This window comes from Mus caroli, unplaced genomic scaffold, assembly GCF_978045245.1.
Source record: "Mus caroli unplaced genomic scaffold, Mus_caroli_1 scaffold_16, whole genome shotgun sequence".
Lineage (NCBI taxonomy): Eukaryota > Metazoa > Chordata > Mammalia > Rodentia > Muridae > Mus > Mus caroli.
In genome coordinates, this window is record NW_028227271.1 from 85,441,382 (window position 1) to 85,466,667 (window position 25,286).

Sequence of the window (25,286 nt, forward strand, 5' to 3'; positions counted from 1 at the left end):
CACCATGTGAATGTTATCTTGAAAAATTAGTAAAATCTCTTTTTTTGTTGTTATGTTTTTTGTTTGTTTTTTTGTTTTTTTGTTTGTTTTGTTTTTTTGTTTGTTTGTTTTTTGAGACAGGGTTTCTCTGTGTTGCCCTGGCTGTCCTGGAACTCACTTTGTAGACCTGGCTGGCCTCGAACTCAGAAATCCACCTGTCTCTGCCTTCCGAGTGTTGGGATTATAGGTATGTGCCACCACCACCCCGGCTAAGTAAAATCTCTTAATCACTGAGCTATCTTTCTAGCAAAAAATATAATGAGAGAAATTAAGCTTAGAGAAAATACACAACAAATATGAGGGAGGAGAAAGATAAAGATAAACTTACCAACATGCAAATAATTGAGAGTTATAGACAGCCAAGGGATAGACCTAGGACTTAATTCACTTTTACTGAATAATAAATAAATGTTATAAATAAATTGGGAGTGGGTGGGTGGGGGAGCGTGTGGGGGACTTTTGGGATAGCACTGGAAATAAATGTAAATGAAATAAATACTTAATAAAATAAATAAATAAATAAATAAATAAATTATTTACTGGAATTATTTCTAACTCATGAACCATAAGTACTTGGACAGAAATATAAATGACAGAAAATAAACAGGCAAATATTTTAAAATATTTTAGTATATATTGATAAAATCACATTAAATGCAGCTAACACAATTACAGTGTTTAAATATGGTTATATTTGTATTTCGTAGATGATATAAAAGAGAAAGGAGACCCTTTAACTTCATCTTCTTGAAGCCTCTTCCTGGGACACACCTGACAGTTGCTCTTGTTAAAGATTACTTGATAACTTTAAATATGCAGATCAGCCTGGGGCCAATATTACCTTGGGACTCTCAGTAGAGGAGAGGTTGACTCTATTTACAAAGTGAAAATCAGCACTTATTAAATCAAATCTCTCTTGTATCAGGCAGGGATTATGACAGTCTCACAGCTCGGTGATGTTCCTGCCTTAAATCCCTATGTACATTATAGAGAAATTCCTTGAAAGACCTTGCCTACTTATCTGTCAGCCTAAAATATATGGGGAACCCAGAAGTGGTTTCCTCATTTTGTTTCTCTAGCATCAGACAAATACTACCACCAAAACATACATTTCCATTTTCTATCAAAATGTATTGGTATTTAAAAATGTTTGAGTGTCATGGATGAAACTGATTAAATAAGTCATAAATTATATAAGTATATCAATCATAAATTAGACATGAGCCATTAAAGGTAAAATGGCCAAAAGAAGGTAAAGAATGTTTCTAACATGACAATTTTGGTGAAATAGTTAGATGTACCAAATTTAATTTCAAATTAAGGGGCTTTACATTATGTTTCTTATCTCCCCAAAGTAGAACCATGATCATTTTACAAATTGAGTAGTATTAGTTTACAAATTTCAGTTTTCAAATCATAAAATGGGTAGGAAGTTACAATATCTATCTCATATAGATAATGAAAAGAATAAATGAATGCATTTACGGGAATCCATATATGCTATACTAATGCTCTTTATAATTATTTTATACTGCCATTATGTTTGTTTGTTTGTTTGTTTTTTAACAAAACACATAAGCCATATTTAACCTAACGGGTTAACATCCTTAGTCAATAAAGGGAATTGACATAAAACACACATACATGCTTGCTATTAAATTGTTTCTAGACTCCGAGTGGTTCTGTTACCAAGTGATAGAGCATCTCAATTTTCTATTGCTAAAGGTAATTTTTAGGAATAGCTAAAACAGAAATATAATGAGATGGTTTTAAAACCTTTAAACGTATTTGCACTACTGAAAGAAAATCTGTTACATATAACTTTTCTAAATAAAAATTTCCCTCTGAGATACTTTGCTTTTCATTTCTGAACTGATATTAATAAAGTAAGGAACGTCAAGTAACTTGTAGGAAAAGTGGTGCAGTGTGTAATTAATTCAATCATTCAGGTGCCTTTATCACAGAACTGAAAGTTCACATGATAAACATCTCTTCCTATTAACCTGTGGTTGTTTATGTAAGACCATATGTATCAAACAAACCTTACAATTGTGTCATGAGCAATCTTTGGAGTCCACAGTTCCCCCTTCTTAAAAGCTTAGCTAGGATGGTATGACATAACATAAATTTATATGTTAGTAGTCCTTGATTTATCAGTGTAAAATGTGTGCAAAAAAACTATAATTCATTTGTATGTGAATGACAGCATGATTTTGTGAAGACTGGATTCCTAGAATCCTGTGCTCATTATTAAGAAGGATGGGAAAGTATTTGCTTCCTCCATCTTCTGTGTGTGTGGTACCTGCAAGCAGAGACCTGTGGTCTTTTTGAATTTTGAGGAACCATTTGCATCACATCCAGGGAAGAGTCGTGTTTTTCATCTCACCCTCTGATGCTTTGTCCTGCATTCTACCTGAGTTTTAACACTGTACTGACACATCTAGTCCCTTCAGAAACTGTATCCAAGTCACAGGCCACATACAGATCACTTAATCAAACAATTAGTCTCTAATGTTGAGCCCTCCTTTCTGCTGCCAACCCCAGAAAGTGGAATTGAATGGATTAAAGCATGCACTTTCTAGCATTAAAGAATGCTAAGCTCAGCCTCACCTCTGTAGGTAGAACTAGTATCCCTGACTACTGATTCTAGGCTGCATGAAAATCGGCATTAAGACATTTTCACCAGGGTGTTTGTTTGTTTATATTAAAACCCATTCAGTAACAAATCCTTTTGTCTCAGGTGTTTGTTTATTTTTCTTTCCTTCTTTATTTTTTTCTAGTTTGTTCGATGAAGAGATTCCACATATTAGTCTACAAATCTTGTCTTTTCTTAAAGATTTAAGTGAAGGAGGAAATGGAGGGGGAATGGATCTAGGGACAAATTTGGAGGGGAGATGGGAGGACTGGAGGAAGGAAGAACTGGGATATATTGTATGAGAGAAGAATTTATTTTCAATAAAAACTTAAAAAAATTTAGGGGGATATAAAGGAAATAAGATGAACAGGCCTAATATAGTCATATGTAAAGTAGGTATAATAGATGCATAAAAATGAATTGAAGCTTAAGTCAAGGAACATTACTGAGTTTATCACTAGCTGAAGAGCAATTGTTATACAGTCTTCACTAACCATAGGCATAATTGGTAATTATAAGGCCATCTTTTTCTTACTGTCCTAATGGCTGTGGATCTCAGCAGGTTTACTGTTTCTTCATTGTATCATCACATGGACCTAAGTGAATAGCAGCTTTCAATCTCAGCAAAAGCACAGAATTAGGGGGATAAGGAAACGCTGAAAGGGAGGAAGGCCCCATGCATAAAGAGCATGTGTTATGGTATCATGGCTTCTAAGGACACTTGTGTGTCTTTGTCCTTTAGTTGTAATGCAGTTCAGAAAAAGTAACATATATGGTCAAAAAGCCAAACTGCCAAATTTGGTGCATTGTTATTTTCTGAAGTCATTTGGTGACGCACAGAGATATCTGTCTATATAAATGAATTTGTAATTTTGTTTAAGAAAGAAATTGTGATCCCTAATGTTAAATGCTGAATTTGATTTATAAAATTTAAGAGGAGTTTTAAGTTTTATCTGACTTCTATATTTAATGATAGCAACCAAGTATCTTACAAATAAGCATTAGTAAACACATGTCTATACCAACTACCAATGCTGCATAGACACTGAATTATTTAATCTTACATCATCACTCTATAAAGAGTACACTACAACCCAGTGTTACTGATGATAATGAGAAATATAGAGGTCAGTTTCATTTACCACAGTCGAAGCTACTAAGTGAATTACATCATTGAGACTCATGCAGGGTTTGTTCTTGAGCTGTCCAGAAATCAAACCACTACACAAGCCAGGAACCCTCAAAAAGTCACAGACTGGAAATGCAGTTAACCTAAATGGATTAAACCTAAGTGGAACAAGGTTCATAAAAGACTTAGCGGAAAACAGTTTTACATATCCCATTAAGTGTTATATTGGTTCCATACTTTAAATATAATATTAGATTAAAGAAAATGGTGTTTTAAACATGACAAAAAGAATTTTGTAAAGATGAAATCAAGGAGGAGTGGGTGTAGGGGAGAGGGGAGATGAGGGAATGCTCAAAAGAGTGGAGGGAGAGGAAACTGAGGTTGCTGGATTGTGTGAAAGAAAAATCTGTTTTCAATTCAAAGAATACCCATGTGGTCTATTTTTATCTTTTATTTTTATTGTTTTGGTTTGCACAGTAGTTTCTCTTTTACAGACTTTGCTGAATTTTTCCCCCTTGCTTTATTCACTGGGGAAAATATTAAGGTAGTAAACTGTATATGCATTACATATATGACGGTCTTGAGGTTTCAATGACTTTGCTATACATCTAGGGTTGGATAGTTAGTTCAGCATATCTCTGTTGCTACTAACAGTGGATAGTAAATGTATATTTAACCTTGGCTCAATTGATGAATGGAGAATATAGTACTGAGTTATTATGACCCAATAAATAAGTCAATAAGTAAGATGTTATGGTGTCAAGTAAAATTTTTCATTAGAAAATTAACTATATATGCAGCTTTTTTCTGGTTTCTACTAATATGGTGACAATTATTGTTGCCACATTACTGTGTTATATTTTGTGTAATAAGCTTCATGGCCCAGTCATGAATTGCAAGTGAATAAAGGCAAATAAATATGTACTGAATGAAGGACTTACAAGGAAAACACAATGAACTAAATATGGGTTTATTGATCATATTCACTTGGAAATGTCTGGGTTTTTTCATTCAACTAGCATTTATCAATTACTTTATTGAATATACTATTCAAAGCCAAAATTTTATTTAAAATTGCTGCGAGCTTTAAATTTGATACTATTCCAAATCGACATACGTTACTGATAAAGCATCTTTTTTTCCGTGGTTGAAATATAGCTTTTATTAGATATGGTTCATGCCTCTCAATCTGCATGTTCATTTTCTTAGATTTATATATTTTATCTTATGTGTATGTGATATTTAGTTTGCATGTATGTATGCGCAACCCATGCATGCCTGGTACCCTCAAAGGCTAGAAGAGGGCATCAGATGCCTTGTGACTAGAAAGGTCAATTGTGAGTCACCAAGTGGGAGCTGGTAAACAAGCCCAGGTCCTTTAAGTGGGCAACAAGTGCTCTTATTGACTCAGCCATCTCTCCAGCTCAATTTGTTCATTATCTTGACAACAGACTCAAGATGTTAGCTCACGAATACACGTTGAATATGAAATTTTAATTTTACATTGAATTAACTAGTGTGGCTATTATTAAAATGTTCAAAGAAAAGGATTACTATACTAAGGATCACTATAGACTTCCTCTTTCTTGATGAATAACACTATATTAAGGTAAAATATGACTATTTGAAAAGGGGGTACATGGATGTCCTCTGTTGCATATGATTATGGATTAAAAACAAAAACAACTTCTTCAAAACCTCAAGTCTGATGGCATGTAAATTAAATGCCTAAATATAATCACACATACATTAAAGACATACACACACATATACAGAATATTTACAGACATATGGCAAGCAGGTTCAAATAATTCTATCTGATTTTATAAGCATTCAACACACATCATTTTAAATAAATCAATCCTAGTTATGCACTATTGACAAGAAAATCTAGGTTAATAGCTCAGAAAGAACTGCAATCCTTCTTACAGAGAATTAAGCTACAGTAAGATATTAGAAATCTTCCCAAGTAACATCTGTATAAAGTTACAAATATGATTTTAAAAAGCTCTGTAATTCCAAATTTATTTTATCACAAAGGAATTTAAGCTAAGGTCAAAAGTAAAATGTGATAACCATGAGTAGAGGAAAATTAAGAATAGACATCATGGCCAGCCCTAGAAAAATAAAAGTTCTCCCTACAGAGAATTGATTCAGCAAGTTGTATTCATATGTTGATTACTTCTTTCTGTATCCATGCAACACTGGCTAAGGGGATGCCTTGAATTTAAGGGTTGTTGGACATTGGAAGGGTGGGCAAGAGGTGTGGAAGATGTGATAAGGATATAATTATATTTACAATTCTTTTTAGAATTGAAGATAATAGGATAGAGTAGAGATCACACTGTAATGTGATTTTTTTTGCTTGATTCTTTACAACTCTAAATTCTGTCTTGAAGTGGAGAAACTAGTGAAAGAGATGAAATTATGTAGAGGCCTCAAGAGTCCAGTAGCATCCCTGTCATCAGGTCCATGTTTCACACATATAATCTACCAAGTTTTTGTAAGAAGTGAAAGTAAATAGATGGCCTATACCATCATTATCTAGTCAGAAGGTAATGGCTCTTAACTGATCCGTAATTAATTCTTAATTGATTCTGGAATTTTGGCAAATTAATTAAAGATTCCTTTATCTATATGTGGACTAGAAATATTAAATATTTTATGAGGTCTGCCTTTCCACATGTAGTGATAGAAAATCTAATTTACATTACTTCCCAAAGTTCTGACTGCATTGGCATTTATAGTCGAGTTCTTATGATTCGATGTTTTATTAAAATTTTTATCTTCAACTTAGGACCTTACTTATTAATATCTAAGTAGAGAAAAATAGTCATTATAAATTATTAACTTTATAAATGAGGGTATTCATTTTACTGGATTAAACAGTTATTGGTTAATTGGTACACATTTTGTGTGGGAGGAAGGGAGTAGTTAAGATTCAGAGTCCCCAACTCTGTAAGAGATTTTCCAAAATTACTAAATTTTACCATTTACGGAAAGTTTGTTAGTAAACCGTCACAGTGTTTTTAATTAGCTAATTGGTAATTTGTTAAGTCTGTACTTTTACTCTAGATCTTATGCTCTGCAGAATAATGATAAAAGCACACTTACTCTGGGGAAAGCGAGGTGGATTGTCGTTGACATCTGTCAGAGTGATGTTCACTGTGGTGGTTCCAGACAAACCCCCCATCTGGCCACCCATATCCTTGGCTTGAATAACCACCTGGTACTGTTCTTTGTTTTCTCTGTTCATATTTGGCAGAGCTGTTCTGATGATACCTTGGGGAAAATACAAATGCTGGGTTATCCCACTGTGTGGTACCTACCAATTTAATCAATTATCAGTTTATATATATATATATATATATATATATATATATATTTGTGTGTGTATGTATGTGTATATATATGATTTGGATAGGATACACACACACACACACACACACACACACACATATATATATATATATATATATATATATATATACAGTATGAAACTAATTTCATGTCAATCCTTAGTGTTTGTTTTGCTTGCTATCTCCTAGTAGTATCATATGCACTATAGTATTCTAAACATATAAAATCTCAAACAGATCTATTTCTATTAGCTCAATCACTTACATATTTAAGATTTTAACTATATAACCCTCAGGCTGAACATATATCTTAGTGACAAGCTTCATGTAGAAACACAAAGACATCCATCCTCAGCTACCAAATAATGGCAGCAAGGTCCTGCTAACCCAGCTTGGGAGTGGGGTGGGATGCACAGCAGAAGGGTTTCTGAGATCTACTGTTGTTTAGACAAATTGTTGGAGTTTAGGTTCACATTCTTTAAAAACAACATGTATATCTACTGAAAATTATTCCTTATGTCCCACTCCCAATGCTTAGTATTTACTTTTGTTCTCCACCTTATACTTGCAAAGATCACAAACATGGTAACTTCGGCAAACAGCAATCCATTGCTCCTGACCTGTTTCTGGTTCCACAGAGAAATAAGGCTGCCCTTGAAGGATGCTGTAAATGACTCTGGCGCTGTTTCCATAGGAAGGGTCATCGGCATCTGTAGCTGTGACTTGCACCACAGAAGTACCTGAAGTATCCAAATTCAGCTTAGTTCTGCACAGTACCAGAAGGAGGAGCAAAAGTGCTTGTTTTCATTGAAGACTTGAGTGACTTTTTACTTTAAAAATGACCACTTTAAGGAACTGTTAGACACAGTTTGGTGATAGATATAGATAAAGGCATTCAGTGTTGCAAAGGAATCCGAAATTCAACTTAACAATTACTATTTAACCAAAAAGTGAATGATTATGGACAAAATATCTAATGCTGCAGTATTTCAGAACATAACAAATATGGTCCCTTTATAAACATGGAGACCTGGTATTATTAAAATGAATTTTCAAATACTAGACTTGTTTTGAGTAAAGGGCATATCTAAATCTCAAAGGAGTAAGTATAATCTTTCTTCCCTTGTACTAATTAACTCTAAAAATAATTTGCATCTGCGCTAGAATACAATTTCGTGAATAGATTGAGTTCCAAATTTAGAAACAATCCAAGATGACCCCATGTTCCCAGAACTAGTAAGATATGTCTAATATTGTTCAGGATATCTATGGGCTCTATATTTGATAACCAACAAAAGTCCTTGGTGTTTAGCAAACTGCAATAACAATCCCTGAACAAATGTTTTGAGAGATGCATGAGTTTGATATTAATATAAAATACCAAGTCTTACTATTTAATAATTTTATTAATTTACTCAAATTCATACACATTTGGAGAGTTTATTTTTTTATGAAACCAAAGCATATCTTACTCTGAAGATGTTATTAAGCTTGGCCAAAATTTAGACATATTATCAGTAACTACTTAACAAAAACCAACCATCTATATTATGTCATCAATATATGACATTGTTAACATTAAAACTCTATTTAATTTTCTTAAACTTTATACTGTTTTATCTTTTACTTTATGTATATCACAGGCCAATATTGTTATTCTGTCCCATTATGTGAAGTTTCAGTGGGCTTACTTAAGTAAGAGAATGATCACAGAAATTTTATATGAAAATATTATAGCACAAGGATCTTCCTGTATTAACAAAATGATCCAATCAAAACTTTTACTTGAATATGTTAATAATCTAAATAAGATCTTCTGATAAATTGTGACTAGCATTCACAAGTGAAACCATTTCTTACCTCTGGTACTCTCTGTCTATGATCTATAGCTCTAACTGATGCTCTTAAGGATCTCTACCTGCAGTTTTCCATTGGAGAATTCAAAATGTTTTTTTTTTTTTTAAGAAGTATAGGAGGGTATGCACCAGTCATGTGCATACACTATGCTACTTATATTACTGAATATTCAGATTCTGTAAGGGACCCAGTATCTGGTCCATCATAGAGAGCAGAAGACAACTATAATCATAAGATATTTGGCTTTAGAGTCACACAGGGTAGTTTTAAAAGTTAATATAATAAGTTTCATTTTTGTCCTTTCTACTGAAATTTAGAGGTATTTTCTGGATTACTGGAGAAGTCTACATAAATGTGCTGTAAAATCTGCAAATCCACAAGCCATGTAAAATGCAATAATATTTGCTTTTACTCACTGCTTCCTTATGAAAATATATATGCATTTTTTGGGTGGGGAATAAAAAAAGAGATTTAAGTTAATTAAACAATATTGCAAGAATAATTTGAAAAAACTTTCATGGTTTTCATACATCACAAATGTTCTAACTGTACTTACCCACAACAGACATTTCAGGAACACTGGCTGTATAAATTTCTTCTGGGAATGTAGGCTCATTGTCATTGATATCATGGATTTTGATCACAAATTCTGACTCTGGTTCTACTGGCCTCAGAGTTCTTCTGTTAATAGCTTGTGCACGTAGAGTATAAAAGGCCTTTTCTTCCCTATCAATTCTTCTTGTGGCATGAATATCACCTGTTTTTTCATCAATAATAAAAAGAGTACCAGCTCCGTCTCCAGACAAAATATATTTGAGCGATCCATCTCCTTTATCTTGGTCTGAATGAAGCTGGAGGAAATAAAAATGAACATATCCATGATGATGACTAAAGATGCACAGGAGTAAAAGTACTCAAAGATGGCCCTTCAAGTCCCATCACAAATAACAGGGTCAGTAATCTCAGGGCTGTGAATCAGAACAGAGTAGCTCCTATCATACCCAAGGACCAGCAAGATCATGTAGCTTCATGTAGCATTGTGAATTCCACCCCCCCAAAAAAAAAACCAAAAAAGCATAACTCCAAATTTTAATTAAGTTCCCTCTTCCTGCTCTGTACATATCTCTCTTTATAGACAAATAAATCCTAATAAAAACATCAGCCATGAAGATGTAGTACCTTCAACGCATTCTAGAATGTGAGGTTATTTTACTATTATATTTTACAGGAAATTCAGCTCAGATCAACTTATTTTTGGTTGAATTTCTTCTTTGTAATTTATACCATCGTAGGATTTATGTCTTTCGGGAATATATGAAGCAGACTTCAAATGTGGGGATAATAAACATAATATTTGGTTGCATGCAAAGTTGACTTCTACCCTGCAAATATTTGTAGGTCTCAGAACAGCGTATAGATGTCAATGTAACACATATATACATATATACCTAATAATAAGTAATATAAAATAAAGTAAGTACTAATATTGTACCTTGTCAAGCTATCTTCTTAAAATCTGCAAAGAGGCAAGACTGTGACACCAAACCTTTCAGAATTATTTCAACAGAGTTGTATTTGGGATCGTATGTACATACCAGTCTAGTGCACAAGTTACTGCAGCTGAACTAGGGACCCAAGAATTCCTGTATCATAAGAAAATTCTACCTGAACTCCTTTTCAAAGGTATCCTTAAAGCAAGCCAGCCAGGTATGGAAATGCATGGATCAGTAAGTTATGCCTTTGGGAGACTGAACAGGAAACCCTTCTATGACTAAGAAGTAAATTCTAGGTTGTTGAGTCTGGGTTAGTAATGGGTCCCAAGCATCTTCCAGATAATATGGCAGTCTCCAGGGCTAACATCTTATTTTGGGATTCTTAGCTCGTAGAAGAAACATGTTACCAAATTAAGAGAAATTACTTTGAAATTACCAGGATCATAACTACAGCCATTAGTATTGTATATGCAATTATTACAGTTTCAATATACGCAATAAAATGTAAATTTTAAACTTAATAATATACCTTCTTGTGTTGCTTTCTTAATTTCTATAGATCATGGCCTACAAATTTCATATGCAAGGGGGAAGTGAATGGTGAGGAAGGAACTTTAACTGGGAGAGTGATGGGATTGCAGGACTGAGAAGAGTTGGGGGAACAATAAGTAACTGTAAGGATGTTTTTTAAAAGCCATATGGACTGTATCTTGTGTATTCTGTATGTTTTTTTAATTTTTAATTAATTTATTTTTTTGGCTAATATCCACTTATTAGTGAGTACGTACCATGCATGTCCTTTTGGGTCTGTGTTACCTCACTCAGGATGATAGTTTCCAGTTCCATCCATTTGCCTGCAAAAGGCTCAACAAGCAAAGTGCCCAACTACGGACACCTCAGTCCCACTTGGGAGAGAAAAGAAACCAATCACAAGTGGAGAGGGAGGGAGGGACTTGGGAGAGAAAGTGGATTGGGTGGGGGAGGCAGTGTGGGGTAGAGGGGAACCTGGTCTGGTATTGGGTGAGGGAAAATAAAGCCCTGAGGCCCAGCAAAAAGAATGTAAACAGGCAACCTCAGGAAATAGGATGTTGGGGGAACACCCTAGAATGCACAAGAGACCTGGGAGGTGAAAGACTCCCAAGACTCACAAGGACAGACCTTTCATGAAATTCTCTACAGTAGGGAGAAGGAACTTATAGAGCCCATCTCCAGCAGGAAGACAGGACATCAAGTGAGGGGGTGGGGTTGCCATCCCAGTCACAACTCTGACCCATAACCCTGTCTGAAAGAATTACAGGGATGGAAATGGAGAGGAGCCTGAGGAAAACAAGGTCCAGCAACAGGCCCAAAGTAGGATCTGTCTCTATGGGAGGTCCCAAGGCCTGACACTATTACTGAGGCTCTGAAGCGCTAACAAAAAGGGATTATTATGACTGCTCTCTGAAAGACTCAAGAAGCAGCTGAAAGAGTCAGATGCAGATATTTGCACCCAACCAATGGACAGAAGAAGCTGACCCCTGTTGTTGAATTAGGGAAGGCTGAAAGAACCTGAGGAGAGGGCGATCCTGTAGGAGGACCAGCAGTTTTAATTAATCTGGACACCTGAGATGTTTCAAACACTGGACCACCAACCAATCAGCATACACCAGCTGATATGATGCCCCCAACACACATACAGTAGAGGACTTCCAGCTCTGTCCTCATTCAGAGATTATCACCTAGCCCTCAAGAGGCTGGTAGCCCCAGGGAGTTTAGAGGTCAGGTGGAGTGGGGGTGAGGACATCCACGTGGAGACAGGGTGGGGTGGGATGGAGGTGTGGGATGTGGAGCAGTCAGAGGGTGGATAGGGGGACGGGGAATGGAATATGGAGTGTAATAAATGAATTACAAATAAAATTAAATTTTAAAAAAGGCCATATGGAAACTTACTATTTTGAAAGCTTCGTTCTTGGGTATATTCATATAAAATGTCTAATTAGTTATCCTATACAGGGGATTGTTCATTGTAGAAGTCACCATTTGCCAAATTAAATGCCCAGTGTCTGGTGTGTGATAACTCCTACGGTCTTTGTCAGAAATGTCCTAGGGATTTACAAAGCAAGAAAAGCTAGTCTTGGTGCTCTTAGTTCTCCAATGAGAACTTCATAGTAGTGTTTACTGCTGAAGACAATGTACAGATTGCTCATAGGACAGTTTGAATCCCAGCTGTTACAGAATTTCTTCCCCGCTGGCTAACAGCCATAAGGAAGGTCCTGTGCAGGCTTCTAAAGGGGAGTAATGTGAACAACTTTGCAATGCTCTAAACCTTGTGAACAGAAATAACATCCAACATGGCAAGATTGTGTCCATGGATGCAGCATTGCCATCAATCATAGGACGGTAATCAACCATTTCTGATTAAATTTAAGACCTGCTCCCCAGAAGAAAAACCAAAACAAAACAAATGCCCAGGATGGCAAATCTAACCAAAAACCCATGGTTGGCATGCTCATAGGCTCAGGGATGATCCTAACACTTAGTTTGTTAAATGGATACAGTGTCAAATTACTCTCTAAATTCATTTGTTTCTATGCACAGATTAGTGAAGCTCTCAGATTTCATCAGAAAAGTCTATCTGCAGAGGATGGTGGTTAATGGAGACACACATAACTCTAAAACCTATGGACGATAAGTGATGGGGGAGAGCTCAGCCACAAGTGAGACATCTTACCACACCATCTACTCAGAGATGAGGTGGCCTCTCAGAAGAAGAGGGAGGTTTTAAGCAGACAGAGAAACCAGAGAAAAATATTGTCTTCTGGACCTCTGCACACATGGATGCATGGTAGATATGGATGCTATTGGACAGCCTGTATAAGATCAGGCCGTTTAATAACATAAAATGGAGTTGGAAGTGGTTCATGAGCCTCCACTATTAACTGAGCAGCCACAAACAGTTAATGGTCTTTAGAAGAGGGAGTTTAAGCTTCTTTAAGGGTGATGGCTTCTGGTAGATCATGTTTGCATAGCAACCACAGGACAAACTCAGTCATCTGCCTAGCCCCCAAAGTCAGTATATAGCATAAATATAAGCAAAACTGAATATATTTATATAGGATTTTATTGCTAGTTACAGCTACATTTATAAAAAAATTGTTTACTTTGTTGTGATATCATATGCTCATTAGAATTTAGCAATATGCTTTGTGTATAGCTCCATTCTCAATTTAAATCAAACAATTAATCCTTACTGGTATAATGGTTAATGGTATCTGAAATGTATGGGTCCTTTAGAGAGAAAAGAAGTTGGGGAACAAAGAGCTATTTATTGAGGGCGTAGCTATTTGAAAGCAAGAATGCAAGAGAAGTAAACTCAGGAAATATCAGTTGTTAAACAAGAAACTCTCAGATTCCAGGAATCCCTCTCAAGCAATCAACCGATTGATGGTTATTAGTATCTAAAATTGTTCCTGATTTCTCAGAAACTCTCAAATTATACACATTTGCAACACTGTGGTCATCTTACAAGTGGCAGCTCTAAGCATTACACATTTCTTATTCAGTCTGAGAAACATAACCCAGTGCTGTTGGTATTATCAATCATTTCACCAGATAGTACTGCGGTTCACAAGTAGACAATTCAAGTTTTATTTGCTATTCATTCAATTACTTTGATTTGAGTTTTCTACATAGTCAGATGCTTTTAGAAGCAAATGCAAAATTCCACCTGTATTCTATGGAAGACCCAAAGGAGACCTGCAAAGCAAATACAGAGAAAACTCTTTAAACAGCTCACAGGAGTGAATGTGTATCTGTTTAAGCATGTAATATCTAAGCTACCCGATGAGGTCTGAATACAACTTGGAAACTTAAGAAAGTCTCCCTTTTAAAAATTGTGTATCTAAGGACAATGGTGAATACAGAGCTTAGAACAGAGGTGCGGGAATATATCAAGCAAGAAGGTAATGATTCAAAATGGTTCTGCTACTCGAATCAGTTAATATGCAAAAGGAAAGCTTTTGAGATTGTACATTTATACAGTGGGATTTGAATTTTTATAAATCTGAATTAGGATAAAAAATCACAGCTGGGTTTATACCTTCACTTAAGACTACAGAGTGAAAATTAAATCTTGTAATTGGACCACATACTGTGAGAGTTTCTGCTGGATTCAAAAATTGAACATGGTAGCAGCAAACCTAAATGAGGCGGCTGCAAGTCAGACTGTGGTTTTAAGAACCAGAAAATGAAAAGATGTCTACTTTGTCCAAAAAGGATATAATTAAGAGAAGCAATTGACAGCTACGAATGTAGCACTTTACATGTTAAGAAGCTGCACATTGAATACGTGTTTTCTTCAAAAATCAGGCTCTACAATAGAGATGAATTACTTAAAAAAAAGTCCTATCTTACAGTGCAGAAGAACTGAACATGACTGAACACTAAAACTGGAATAAAGATAAAGATGAAGGTGAGTACAGCTGTAATACTAGCTTATGGTTAAAAATATATTCAGACATACTCAAATAAAATAGACAGGCTTAGACGCACTATTTTGTTTCAGCTAATGTATCGTATTTCCTAAGATACGGGTAATTAACTCATTTCATAGATAAATCTCATGAATTGACTAATTGGAATGATGGTAGACTCATAGGCCCCATTCTTTCATGAAGCACTACAGGCTATCGATTGATTCTGTGATGAGGAGTTCTGTACCCACTGTTGGGCCTTCTATTATATACCTTCTAATTGGTATATTGGTGGCAATGTTTTTAATTAGAGTCAGAAAAAAAAATTTTAAAAAAATGCTTCAGCTAGTTCTTATCTAATCTTCCCATGTTCAAGTGTCTTATTTTTAGGTTTTCATAAAAGTAGGGTTTTTATTGTTTATTTTCTTTGACATGTATTCATATCAATTATAATTTGCTGTTGGACAATTTTACATAAGTATGTTAGACCTAGTGAGGAAACCCCCACCCCATTCCCAATTCGGCGTGCACCCAAAAAATCACGAAGGACCATCTCTTGATGTAATTACATGAGGACGTTTAATTACGGAGCTCCGGACCGGCATGTATCCCACACAGGAGATAACGGACGTCACCCCGAGGCTTGAAAGCTAGGGGTTTTTATGGGGTAAAGGGCTTAGGGGTGTGGAATTCAGCATAGCGACACACTATTGGCTTATTCAAACATTAACAGAAAGCAGGACTTTGTTCCTGTAGGCTGGGGGCTTATCTTTGTTTACATAGCAATCAGTTGATGTATGACTTTACCGGGCTGCCAAGGGGCAATAGACAGAGGGGAGGTTCTGGCCAGATAGCCTTGCCTGCATCCTTGCATTCTTTTCATCTTTACAGTCAAGATGTTCTTAGGAATGCCTTAACAACAGCCCTGCCCTGGCATGCCTGGGGGCTGTTCTGCTTTGTTCTCAGTCCCAGGCTGGGGCAGTGGGCTCTTAAACAACTCACAAGTTACAATATTTTATCTTCCTTCAAAGTATACAATGTATACTACCACTTTCCCTGCCAAGCAACCATTACCTTTGAGTCATCCTTTTCACCACAGCCTCTCATTCTCATTTTTAAGTCTACTGATTTTGTTTTAATGACCTATTGGATTTTTCCAGATTCTCTGCTTGACCTGAGGTTTGCAAATATCCTATGGGGCCTAGAAGTCTATAGTGTTTCATCAAAGGATGGGGCCTATGAGTCCACCATCATTCCATGACTGTTGATGGGGCCATGGTTGTGTGGGTCCAGCGTGAACAACTGATCAGCTGTGAGTTAATGGCTACAGCAGTTAGTACTAAGTCTAGAGGGTAGCATTAATCAGCCTCCTTAATTAGTTTACTTCACTTTGTGTGTGTAATTTCTCCACATTCTCCCTGGTATTGCTTCTTTGCCTTAATATTATACTTCAGATAAAACACTATTTCACATACCAACCTATTTACTAAGATGGGACATTAGTTATTTCTTTATAACTATTGCTTTTTCATTGTTCTACTTTTTATAAATATTTAATTTATATGTTATTATAAATTAACCTATTTAATTTAGTTGAATCAAGTCGTGTATTTATGATGCAAAGAGATGGGGTCAATTAATCATCTGCTCAAAAATGTGTAACATCAACTTTCAAAGAAGAAAGTATTTCCATGAGTTTGTGTTCTGCTATTCTATTACGTGAGACAAAGTTTTCTTTCTTTTTTTATTTATTAATAATTTTATTCTTTTACATTTCAAATGTTATTCCCCCCTTTCTGGTCTTCCCTCCACAAATCCCTCAACCCATTCTCTTTCCCTTCACCTTCATGAGGGTGCTTCCCCACCCACTCACCACACACTCCTGCCTCTCTAGCAGTCCCTTCTTTTGGGCATCGAGCCTCCACAGGACCAAGTGCCTCACTTCCCACTGATGCCAGACAAGGCATTTCTCTGATACATATGTATCTGGAGCCATAGACAGGCCCATGTATGTAAACTACCCTTTGGTTGGTAGTTTAGTACCTGGGAGCTCTGAGGGGTACAGTTTTAGTGTATGTGCTACAGAAGAGAACACATAAAATTGTATTTCAACACACACACACACACACACACACACACACACACACGGAAAAAGGAAAGGAAAGGAAAGGAAAGGAAAGGAAAGGAAAGGAAAGGAAAGGAAAGGAAAGGAAAGGAAAGGAAAGGAAAGGAAAGGAAAGGGAAAAGGAAAAGGAAAAGGAAAAGGAAAAGGAAAAGGAAAGAGAAAAAGAGATTCTTGTGGCTTTAGCTCTGCAGTAACACCTGTTTTCCGGTGTGAAACATTTGGTCACAAATCTTTAAGAAGAGTTTTATGTTAATACTGACCTTTCCTTTCCTTGAGGAAAGCCTATTAAAAATTCACAACCTGCTGTGCTCCTTGTAAATTCCCCAGCAGATAAAGGACATGGCAGGATACATGACAACTAATGAAAATAGGACAACAGCTTCTGTACTGCACAGTTAAAAGTCATCTCCATGTTTCTTAACTTTCTCACTCAGAAAAGTTCAATTAAAAGCTATTATTGCACTTGTCTGTATTGAACAGTTTTAATATTTTAAATGTAAGCAAGCTGCAGAGGTTAAAGAAAATTCTCAAACAAAATTTGAAGAATGCTTAGCATATTTAAATGTAGTGTACTTCTGATGTAGTCATGCATTCATCTTAAGTTTGTATGAAATGAGCTTTGTAAACCAAAAGGGATGTGGGAACAGACCTTGTTCAAAACACTTTTTTGATTTAAGCTTTAGGAAGGTAAATGTTTGTCACACAAGATACATTTCAGGATAGGTATTGTGTTGGTGGAAATTGAGTTTGTTCAATCTATTATAATCAAGACCCATGGGTTGGGTTGCTTCCAAACAAAAGAAAGAATTTAAGTTCTAGTTTGGTATCATGTCTTTCATGATTTATTTCCTGAGTAGGCTCACATCTCTAAATATTTGGTTCTTAGCTGATGGCTGTGGAACCTGTAGGAGTTGCCTCTTCACTGGACAAAGTACATCAACTAGGGGCCTTCTCTGAGGGTTGAATGCATTGCTATCACTTTCCACTTGGCTCTCTGAATCTTTGCTATGGTTGAAGATATGAGTTCTCAGCTTCCTCCTTCATCTGCCAAGCATTCTTCCTCCCATGTATCACCCTCCATTTCTCTTGAAGGAACCACAGTGAATCATCTTTATCAAGAATTGTGGGTAATTTTCTTACAGTGGCAGTAAAAAGATAGCTGATACTCGTGGAAAGTCAACCGTCACTGTGCCAGATTCCTCATTGTCCATGTGCGTTTTCTTCCTTGAGGATGTTAGCGACTTCTAGCTGCCTTTCTAGACTGTACAGAAAGAGGCTGCTTTCATTTAGGACTTGAAAGGAACATTGATTTGTGTGTAGAGAGTTTCTGTGACCTTTTCAATCACCGTGACAAAACACTTAAGATTCGTGACACTTCAAGCAATGCTACAAAGTACAAATTTACAGTTTTCTGAGACGTGAGGCAGAAATTAGCTATACAACTCTAAAAACATTAAAAATCTAGTTATGTGCCACCAGTGTACAAATGATGGGATAGTGTATACAGTAGAATAGCAACAAAGCATTGCAATAGACTAAAACTAAAATCTAGAACAGAACATTAAATCTTGGGGCTATGGTGACATGTTCAACATCTGAATCGTAGGTTGGCATGAGGTACTTTTAGCCAGTCTGGTCATCATGCAATTATTAGTAGTCCATTGTAGTCTAGCTTGCCTTTCATTTGACTGTATCTACTCATTATCTTGTGCTTTTCTCCCTTTTTTGGCAGACTTTTTATGTTCCTGACATTTCCAATGAGCTAGAGTTTCTGTTCAGTCATTGGATTCAACCCAGATTCATGCATTATCTTCACAGTGATTCCTATTGTTACATGCATTCCCTAGCCTGCCTTTAAAGTTTGAGTCTGAAGTACCATGAAGCAACACTTTTGCTTTTTTTTTTTTTTTTTTTTTTCTGAGGCAGGGTTTCTCTGTGTAGCCCTGGCACTCACTTTGTAGACCAGGTTGGCCTCGAACTCAGAAATCCGCCTGCCTCTGCCTCCCGAGTGCTGGGATTAAAGGCGTGAGCCACCACGCCCGGCTGAAGCAACACTTTTAACATTATGTGTGTTTCCAGTCTGATCAGGACATGAATACTGTATACTGCCAGATGCAGTGCTAGCTTCATTTCTATAGAACATACTTTAATCTCTTTCTGAGTGCTTTGGGTAGAAGTCATAGAGAATAGGATTATAGGATACAACTTCCTTTATAAGTCTCTGTGGGCAGTTCGCTGTGGAGCTCTATAACTTCTAATTGAGTATAGATTTTTCATACCCTTGAGCCTGACATGGGAAAGGCTTCACAACATTCTGAAATGTCCCTTTCCCATTGTGGTGTTGTAAATCACTTGGCTTCCACTAAGGAACCCAAATCTCTTCAGCAGTCACCGTTTTCTTGGTAATAAGTTTTCATGTGCTTCATTAACTGCAAAGACATATTTTGAAACTTTCGCACTCTGAATTTTAATCACATGCTATTGTAAGTTTTACAAAATCCTAATAACAATTATGAGTATAGTCTCAGAGATAGATGATAATAAAATTAACTCCACATTCAAAATCTGTTTCTTACAATGCCTTAGGACATGGATACCAAGTGCACAAGTTTGTTAGCACAGTATAACTTGAATAGCCTGGTCCACTTCCCTGTAGAATATTTGTTCTCATTTGAAACACCAAAAGTAGTATTTCTTGTTTACATTTTATTACAGTAGTCTTCTAAATTCCCTGGAACCACTTGTTAATTATTATATGTATATATATATATATATCTAGATAGATAGATAGATAGATAGATAGATAGATAGATAGATAGATAGATTTTATTTTAGCTTTCATTTCAAACCCTTTCAAACTTCTTACATATTTTCTTTTTTCATTTATTTTTATTTTTATTAGATATTTCCTTTACTTACAGTTCAAATGTTATCCCCTTTCCTAGTTTCCCCTCCAAAAATCCTCTATCCTCTTCCCCTCCCCCTGATTCCCAACCCATGCACTCCTGCTTCCTTGTCCTTGCATTTCCCTATAATGGGGCATAGAATCTTCATAGGACCAAGGGCCTCTCCTCCCACTGATCTAACGGCTTCAGCAACTACCTGACAGATACACCTCATGTGTAGTTCATGAAACTTCTAGACACTTCTCCAACCAAAGAAGTTGAAAATCATCAGTAAATATCACAAGAATTTTACTGTCTATGACCCAGTCACATCCCTAAGATCCTTCCTTCTAACATCATCAACTTGGTAGTCAGAAATTAAAAATGTCAATTTTAGAGAAGCTACACCTTTGGAGCATAGCATGTCCTACCTATCAGTTTCACCTATCAATTTCAGGCCACTTTTTATTTTTAAGTAAATCAATAAGTAAGCAAATTTTACATAAAAACAATACTTTAGATGTAATTTAACTAATTAAAGAGATTAGAACAATAAGTTTATCAAATAATATTTAAAAAGTGAGAATTATTTAGTGATAATAATAAAAATTATTACTCTTCCAATAAAAGAGAGGGAATTAAGAAAAACCAATCATACTATTCCTTTTCTGGAACTCTTTACTACTATGTAAAGAGTAGTAAAGTCTGTGATCATACTTCAGATACTGATAATTGTTTGTATTTGACTCCATTTCAGTGACAGAGGAAAGAAAGTGGAGATCAGAATGAATCTGTAACAGACTGGATCTCTTAAAGAAATTTAATCAGTTAACCAATAGAAACACTATTTCAATTTATTAGTCTCTCTCGTCCCTCTCTCTCCCCCCTCTCTTTCTTTTCCTGTGTCTATGTGTGTATTTGCATCTCCCTCAATGTTTGTGTATATGTAAGTGTGTGTGTGCATGTGTGCATACACTAACTTAAAATATCAGAAACTGTTGAGTAATTTCTCTACAATACATTGCTAATTTTATGCTCTGTTTCCTTTCAAACAACAGGAATAATTTGTATTTATTTTTAAAAAACAGTCATGTGACAAAAATGCCATGCTGTGTAGGAGGTGTCATCAACATTGACATAATGCTCTAGCTGTTCCAGAAAGTAACACTGCAGCAAAATCAAAACTGAATCAGTGACTCAAAGAGGCCCATTTGCATACAATAAACAGATAAAGGTGATCTAGCATGAGAACCAAGCTGAAAACATGGACAGGCCTGCAAATATCTGCTCAGACATAACTAGGCAGTTATCCGTGTTAGTTGGGGCTGGGAAGTGAACGAAATAAAAGGTGAAAAATCCTGATGAACAATGTTGTTTGTTAGCAACATAAGACAAAAAAATGATTCACTGTGTGTAGCTGTTCCTTCCAGAGGGGCTATGTAAATATACTGGTACAGGAATGCAAAGATCAGTTTATAAATATCAATTAAACAATTCGCTCATAAGTAGAAATAAAAAGGAGAGATAGGAGTAGCGAAAGATCACAAAATGACTACAGTGGATTTTAGACACACTGTATGTATTGTGTTTAGACTGATTATCACATTACTGAACAATTCTTGGGGCTGGAGGCAGAATGAGTATGAAGGATTTAGGTGTTAGACAATGAAGTATTTTTAAGTCAGTGTTTTGAGGGTGTGGTGGCCATTAACAAAGCATCAAAAAATATCATTGGTTTGTCACTATGAAAACATGTCATAGAGATCTCTCCAAAACAAAATCAACCAAACAAACAAACAAATAGAAACACCAAAAGCAAAACAAAACAAAACTGTTTTGTTTGGACTTTAGATCTAGGAAATGCTAACATTTGAATTGTTAAATTAAGCCCATTACAATTATGAGTATGATACAGGAGATTTGAGGTCTCCCTTTGAAACCATTAAGAATTATTCAAAGTCTGCTGGTAAGCTTTAGAAATACTAGATGTGGTGGAATGGATTGAGGATAGATGGGAAAAGCCCTGAAGGAGGTCACAGAAGAAATATTCCTCTTTTACAGTGAGGTGCTTCTCTCTAAGGCAGAAAAATAAACGTAGAGTTTTCCCATTAAATAATTGCGCAAACCTTCTGAACTGATTGGCTTAGTTATTAACTAGATATAGCCTAGAGTCACCAAAGAGAATTTCAGCAGGGGGATTATCTATATCAGGTCAGCCTACAGGCATTTGTATGGAAAATTGTATTAATTATTAATTGATATAAAAAGCCAAACCCACTGAGTGTGGCTCCATTCCTAGACAGATATTTTTGCCTTGATTAAGGCTAGCAAAGCATGAGCTTGTGAGTGACCCAGTGGGGAACATTCATCCAAGGTGTCTGTCTGATCAAGCTCCTGTTTAAATTACTTCCCACTTCCCCCAATGATGGACTGTCACCAGAAAGTGTAAGGCAAACCAACCCCTTCATCATCTAAGTGTGAACAAACAGAGGAACAAAAGCAGCAACTACGAAAACCAAATATATGTAACATAAATAACAGACTGGATTTCATAGCAAGGAGCGTTTTGTTGTTGTTGCTGTTGTTGTTTTGGGTTTTGTAATTTTTAGTAGGGATTTTTTACGATTCTAGAAGAAACATCCTGTGATGGACCTTGCAGCTCATACAGGTACCAGTCTAAATCAGAGATGTTGCTTTAATGTCCCTCCCCCTCTATACACTACACACAGCTTACAGGAAATTAAACTATACTGAGAGGAAAACATGAAAGGAAACCACAGGAGCGAGGCTAGATAGTGTGGCACTCATGGTTGGGGTTTATGCAAATATTTCTTTAATTTAATTCCTCCACATCAAATTGAAGAGAGCACAGTGCTTCAGGGCTATAACAGTTTTGGAGAGTGAGGTTACAGAGGTTTTATGTGAAGCTCTGGTTTCTAAAGTATATAAAGACACTTTTCCACTGGAAGCCACAGAGTATCAAATGTATAACTTGACAACCCAGGGAACAAGCCAGAGTTTCTCCATCCTCCTGGTATTATAAAGGAAAGAAAATAGGAATAATGTTTAGATACACAAAGTCACTGTTTGTACTTTTGTTGTGAGACCCTAAGAGAAACTGGAAAAAAAAGGAATGTTAATGTTATCCTAGGAACAGTTAACATATGCCTGTGATATGTACATAAAAATAATGTAGTCTGTGAATTGTATCTTGGGTATTCTAAGTTTCTTAGCTAATATCCACTTTTCAGTGGATGCACACTATGTGTTTTCTTTTGTGATTGGGTTACCTCACTCAGGATATTTTCTACTTCCATCCATTTGCCTAAGAATTTCATAAATTCATTGTTTTTAATAGCTGAGTAGTACTCCATTGTGTAAATGTACCACATTTTCTGTATCCATTCCTTCGTTGAGGGACATCTGGGCTCTTTCCAGCTTCTGGCTATTATAAATAAGGCTTCTATGAACATATTGGATCATGTATCCAATCCTTCTTAGAAGGGGTAACAAAATATCCATGCGAGGAGATACAAAGTCTGGAGCAGAGACTGAAGAAAAGGCCATTCAGAAATTGCCTTACTTGGGGATTCATCTCATATACAGTCACCAAACCCAGACATTATTGTGGATTCCAACAAGTGCTCCCTAACAGGAACCTGATATAGCTGTCTCCTTAGAGGCTCTGCCAGTGCCTGAAAAATACAGAAGTGGATGCTTTCAGCCAACCATTGGATTGAGCACAGAGTCCCCAATTGAGGAAGTAGAGAAAGAACCCAGTGAAGTGGTTTGCAGCCCCATAGGAGGAACAACAATATGAACCAACCAGTACCTCCACAGCTCACAGGGACCAACCAAAGAGTACACATGAAGGGACCCATGGCTACAGCCACATATGTAGCAGAGGATGGCCTTGTTGGTCATCAGCGAGAGGAGAGGCCCTTGGTCCTGAAAAGGCTCAATGCCCCAGTGTAGGGGAATGCCAGGACAGGAAAGCAGGAGTGCGTGGGTTGGTGAACAAGGGGAGCAGATAGGGGATGGGATTTTTCTGAGGGGAAACTATGAAAGGGATAAGGTTTGAAATGTAAATAAAGGAAATACCTAATAAAATATAATAAAATAAACAATGTAAAGTGCAACATGAGGAAATACAGAGATTCTCTGACATATAGTCTTAAATTATTTAATTAAAAATTATTTTTGCCGGGCATAGTGGTGCATGCCTTTAATCCCAGCACTTGGGAGGGAGAGGCAGGCGGATTTCGGGGTTCGAGGCCATCCTGGTCTACAAAGTGAGTTCCAGGACAGCCAGGGCTATACAGAGAAACCCTGTTCTGAAAAAACAAAAATCAATTTTTTTCTTCAATTTATTGTGTTTTTTACAATAAAAAGAATTGTGAATTACTTCAGGAAAGGGATGGTGCTTCACTCATCAATCTCTATATATCTGTATCTTATATATCTATAAATTCATCGAAGTAAGATACTTATTCTCCATACTTGTCAGACATATCTTTAATGGCTCTCCTTAATTTATCCACCCTTTTAATCGGTACTTATCTGGCAAAAATCTTATGTCTTATTACCGAAAGAGGTGGAATTGTCAGTCTGAGTTGTGTAGAAGTTTTATCTCTTGTCTTCTGTATCCAAATTCCACTTTTTAATGTGTGTAGACATGTATGTCTATAAATTTTCACATGCTATATGTAACTTGCAAACTATAGAGAATATATATATATATATATATATATATAATTTTAAAACCTTTAAATATTTTGAACTACATTCCAATATTTTCTAGAGATATTAGCACTTCCTCTTTGCTGCAACTATTCATACTAGATAGCACACACTTATTTATTACTAGAAATAAATTGGCATCAAAGTCAAATCTTGTAAGTGTGTTTAAGAGGAGGAAAAATGGATATATCTTAGGTTATTTGTTTTAAAATGCATGAAAATTTTATATTAAATGAAGTCATCAAAATGACATGGTGAAAACCAGGAATAGTTATTATGTTAAAACTATAATTTTGCATTAAGAATATTTTGTTCTCTACTGGAACAGAGGGCATGGCTGGAAGAACATGAATGTGAAGCTAATCTCAGCACATCTCAAGAAGTTGACAAAGAAACAGAGAGGTAGAGTGAGAGAGATGTAGGAAGGGAGGAGAGACAGCATGTTACTATTCATTTCTAAGTTTCAGTTTAGTATAAATTTTTACTACTTGGAATATGATATATGAATGGTTTTTAGTTAGTAAATATATAAATATATAAGTAAAGCTTTTAGAAATAGATATACAAATGTAG

The 25,286-nt window shown here is 36.0% G+C and overlaps 1 protein-coding gene across 2 annotated transcripts in view; it reads right to left on the reverse strand.

The window, feature by feature from the left end:
* Nucleotides 1-25,286, reverse strand: part of LOC110310190 (cadherin-10) — a 191,020-nt gene that overhangs the window by 41,673 nt on the left and 124,061 nt on the right. For both annotated transcript variants that reach the window (XM_021182917.3, XM_021182916.3), the window contains exons 3-5: nt 9,576-9,870; nt 7,783-7,902; nt 6,918-7,085 (exon numbers count right to left, since the gene is read on the reverse strand). In XM_021182917.3, coding sequence (XP_021038576.1) covers nt 6,918-7,085; nt 7,783-7,902; nt 9,576-9,870 — 583 coding nt within the window. The remainder of the gene's footprint in view (nt 1-6,917; nt 7,086-7,782; nt 7,903-9,575; nt 9,871-25,286) is intronic.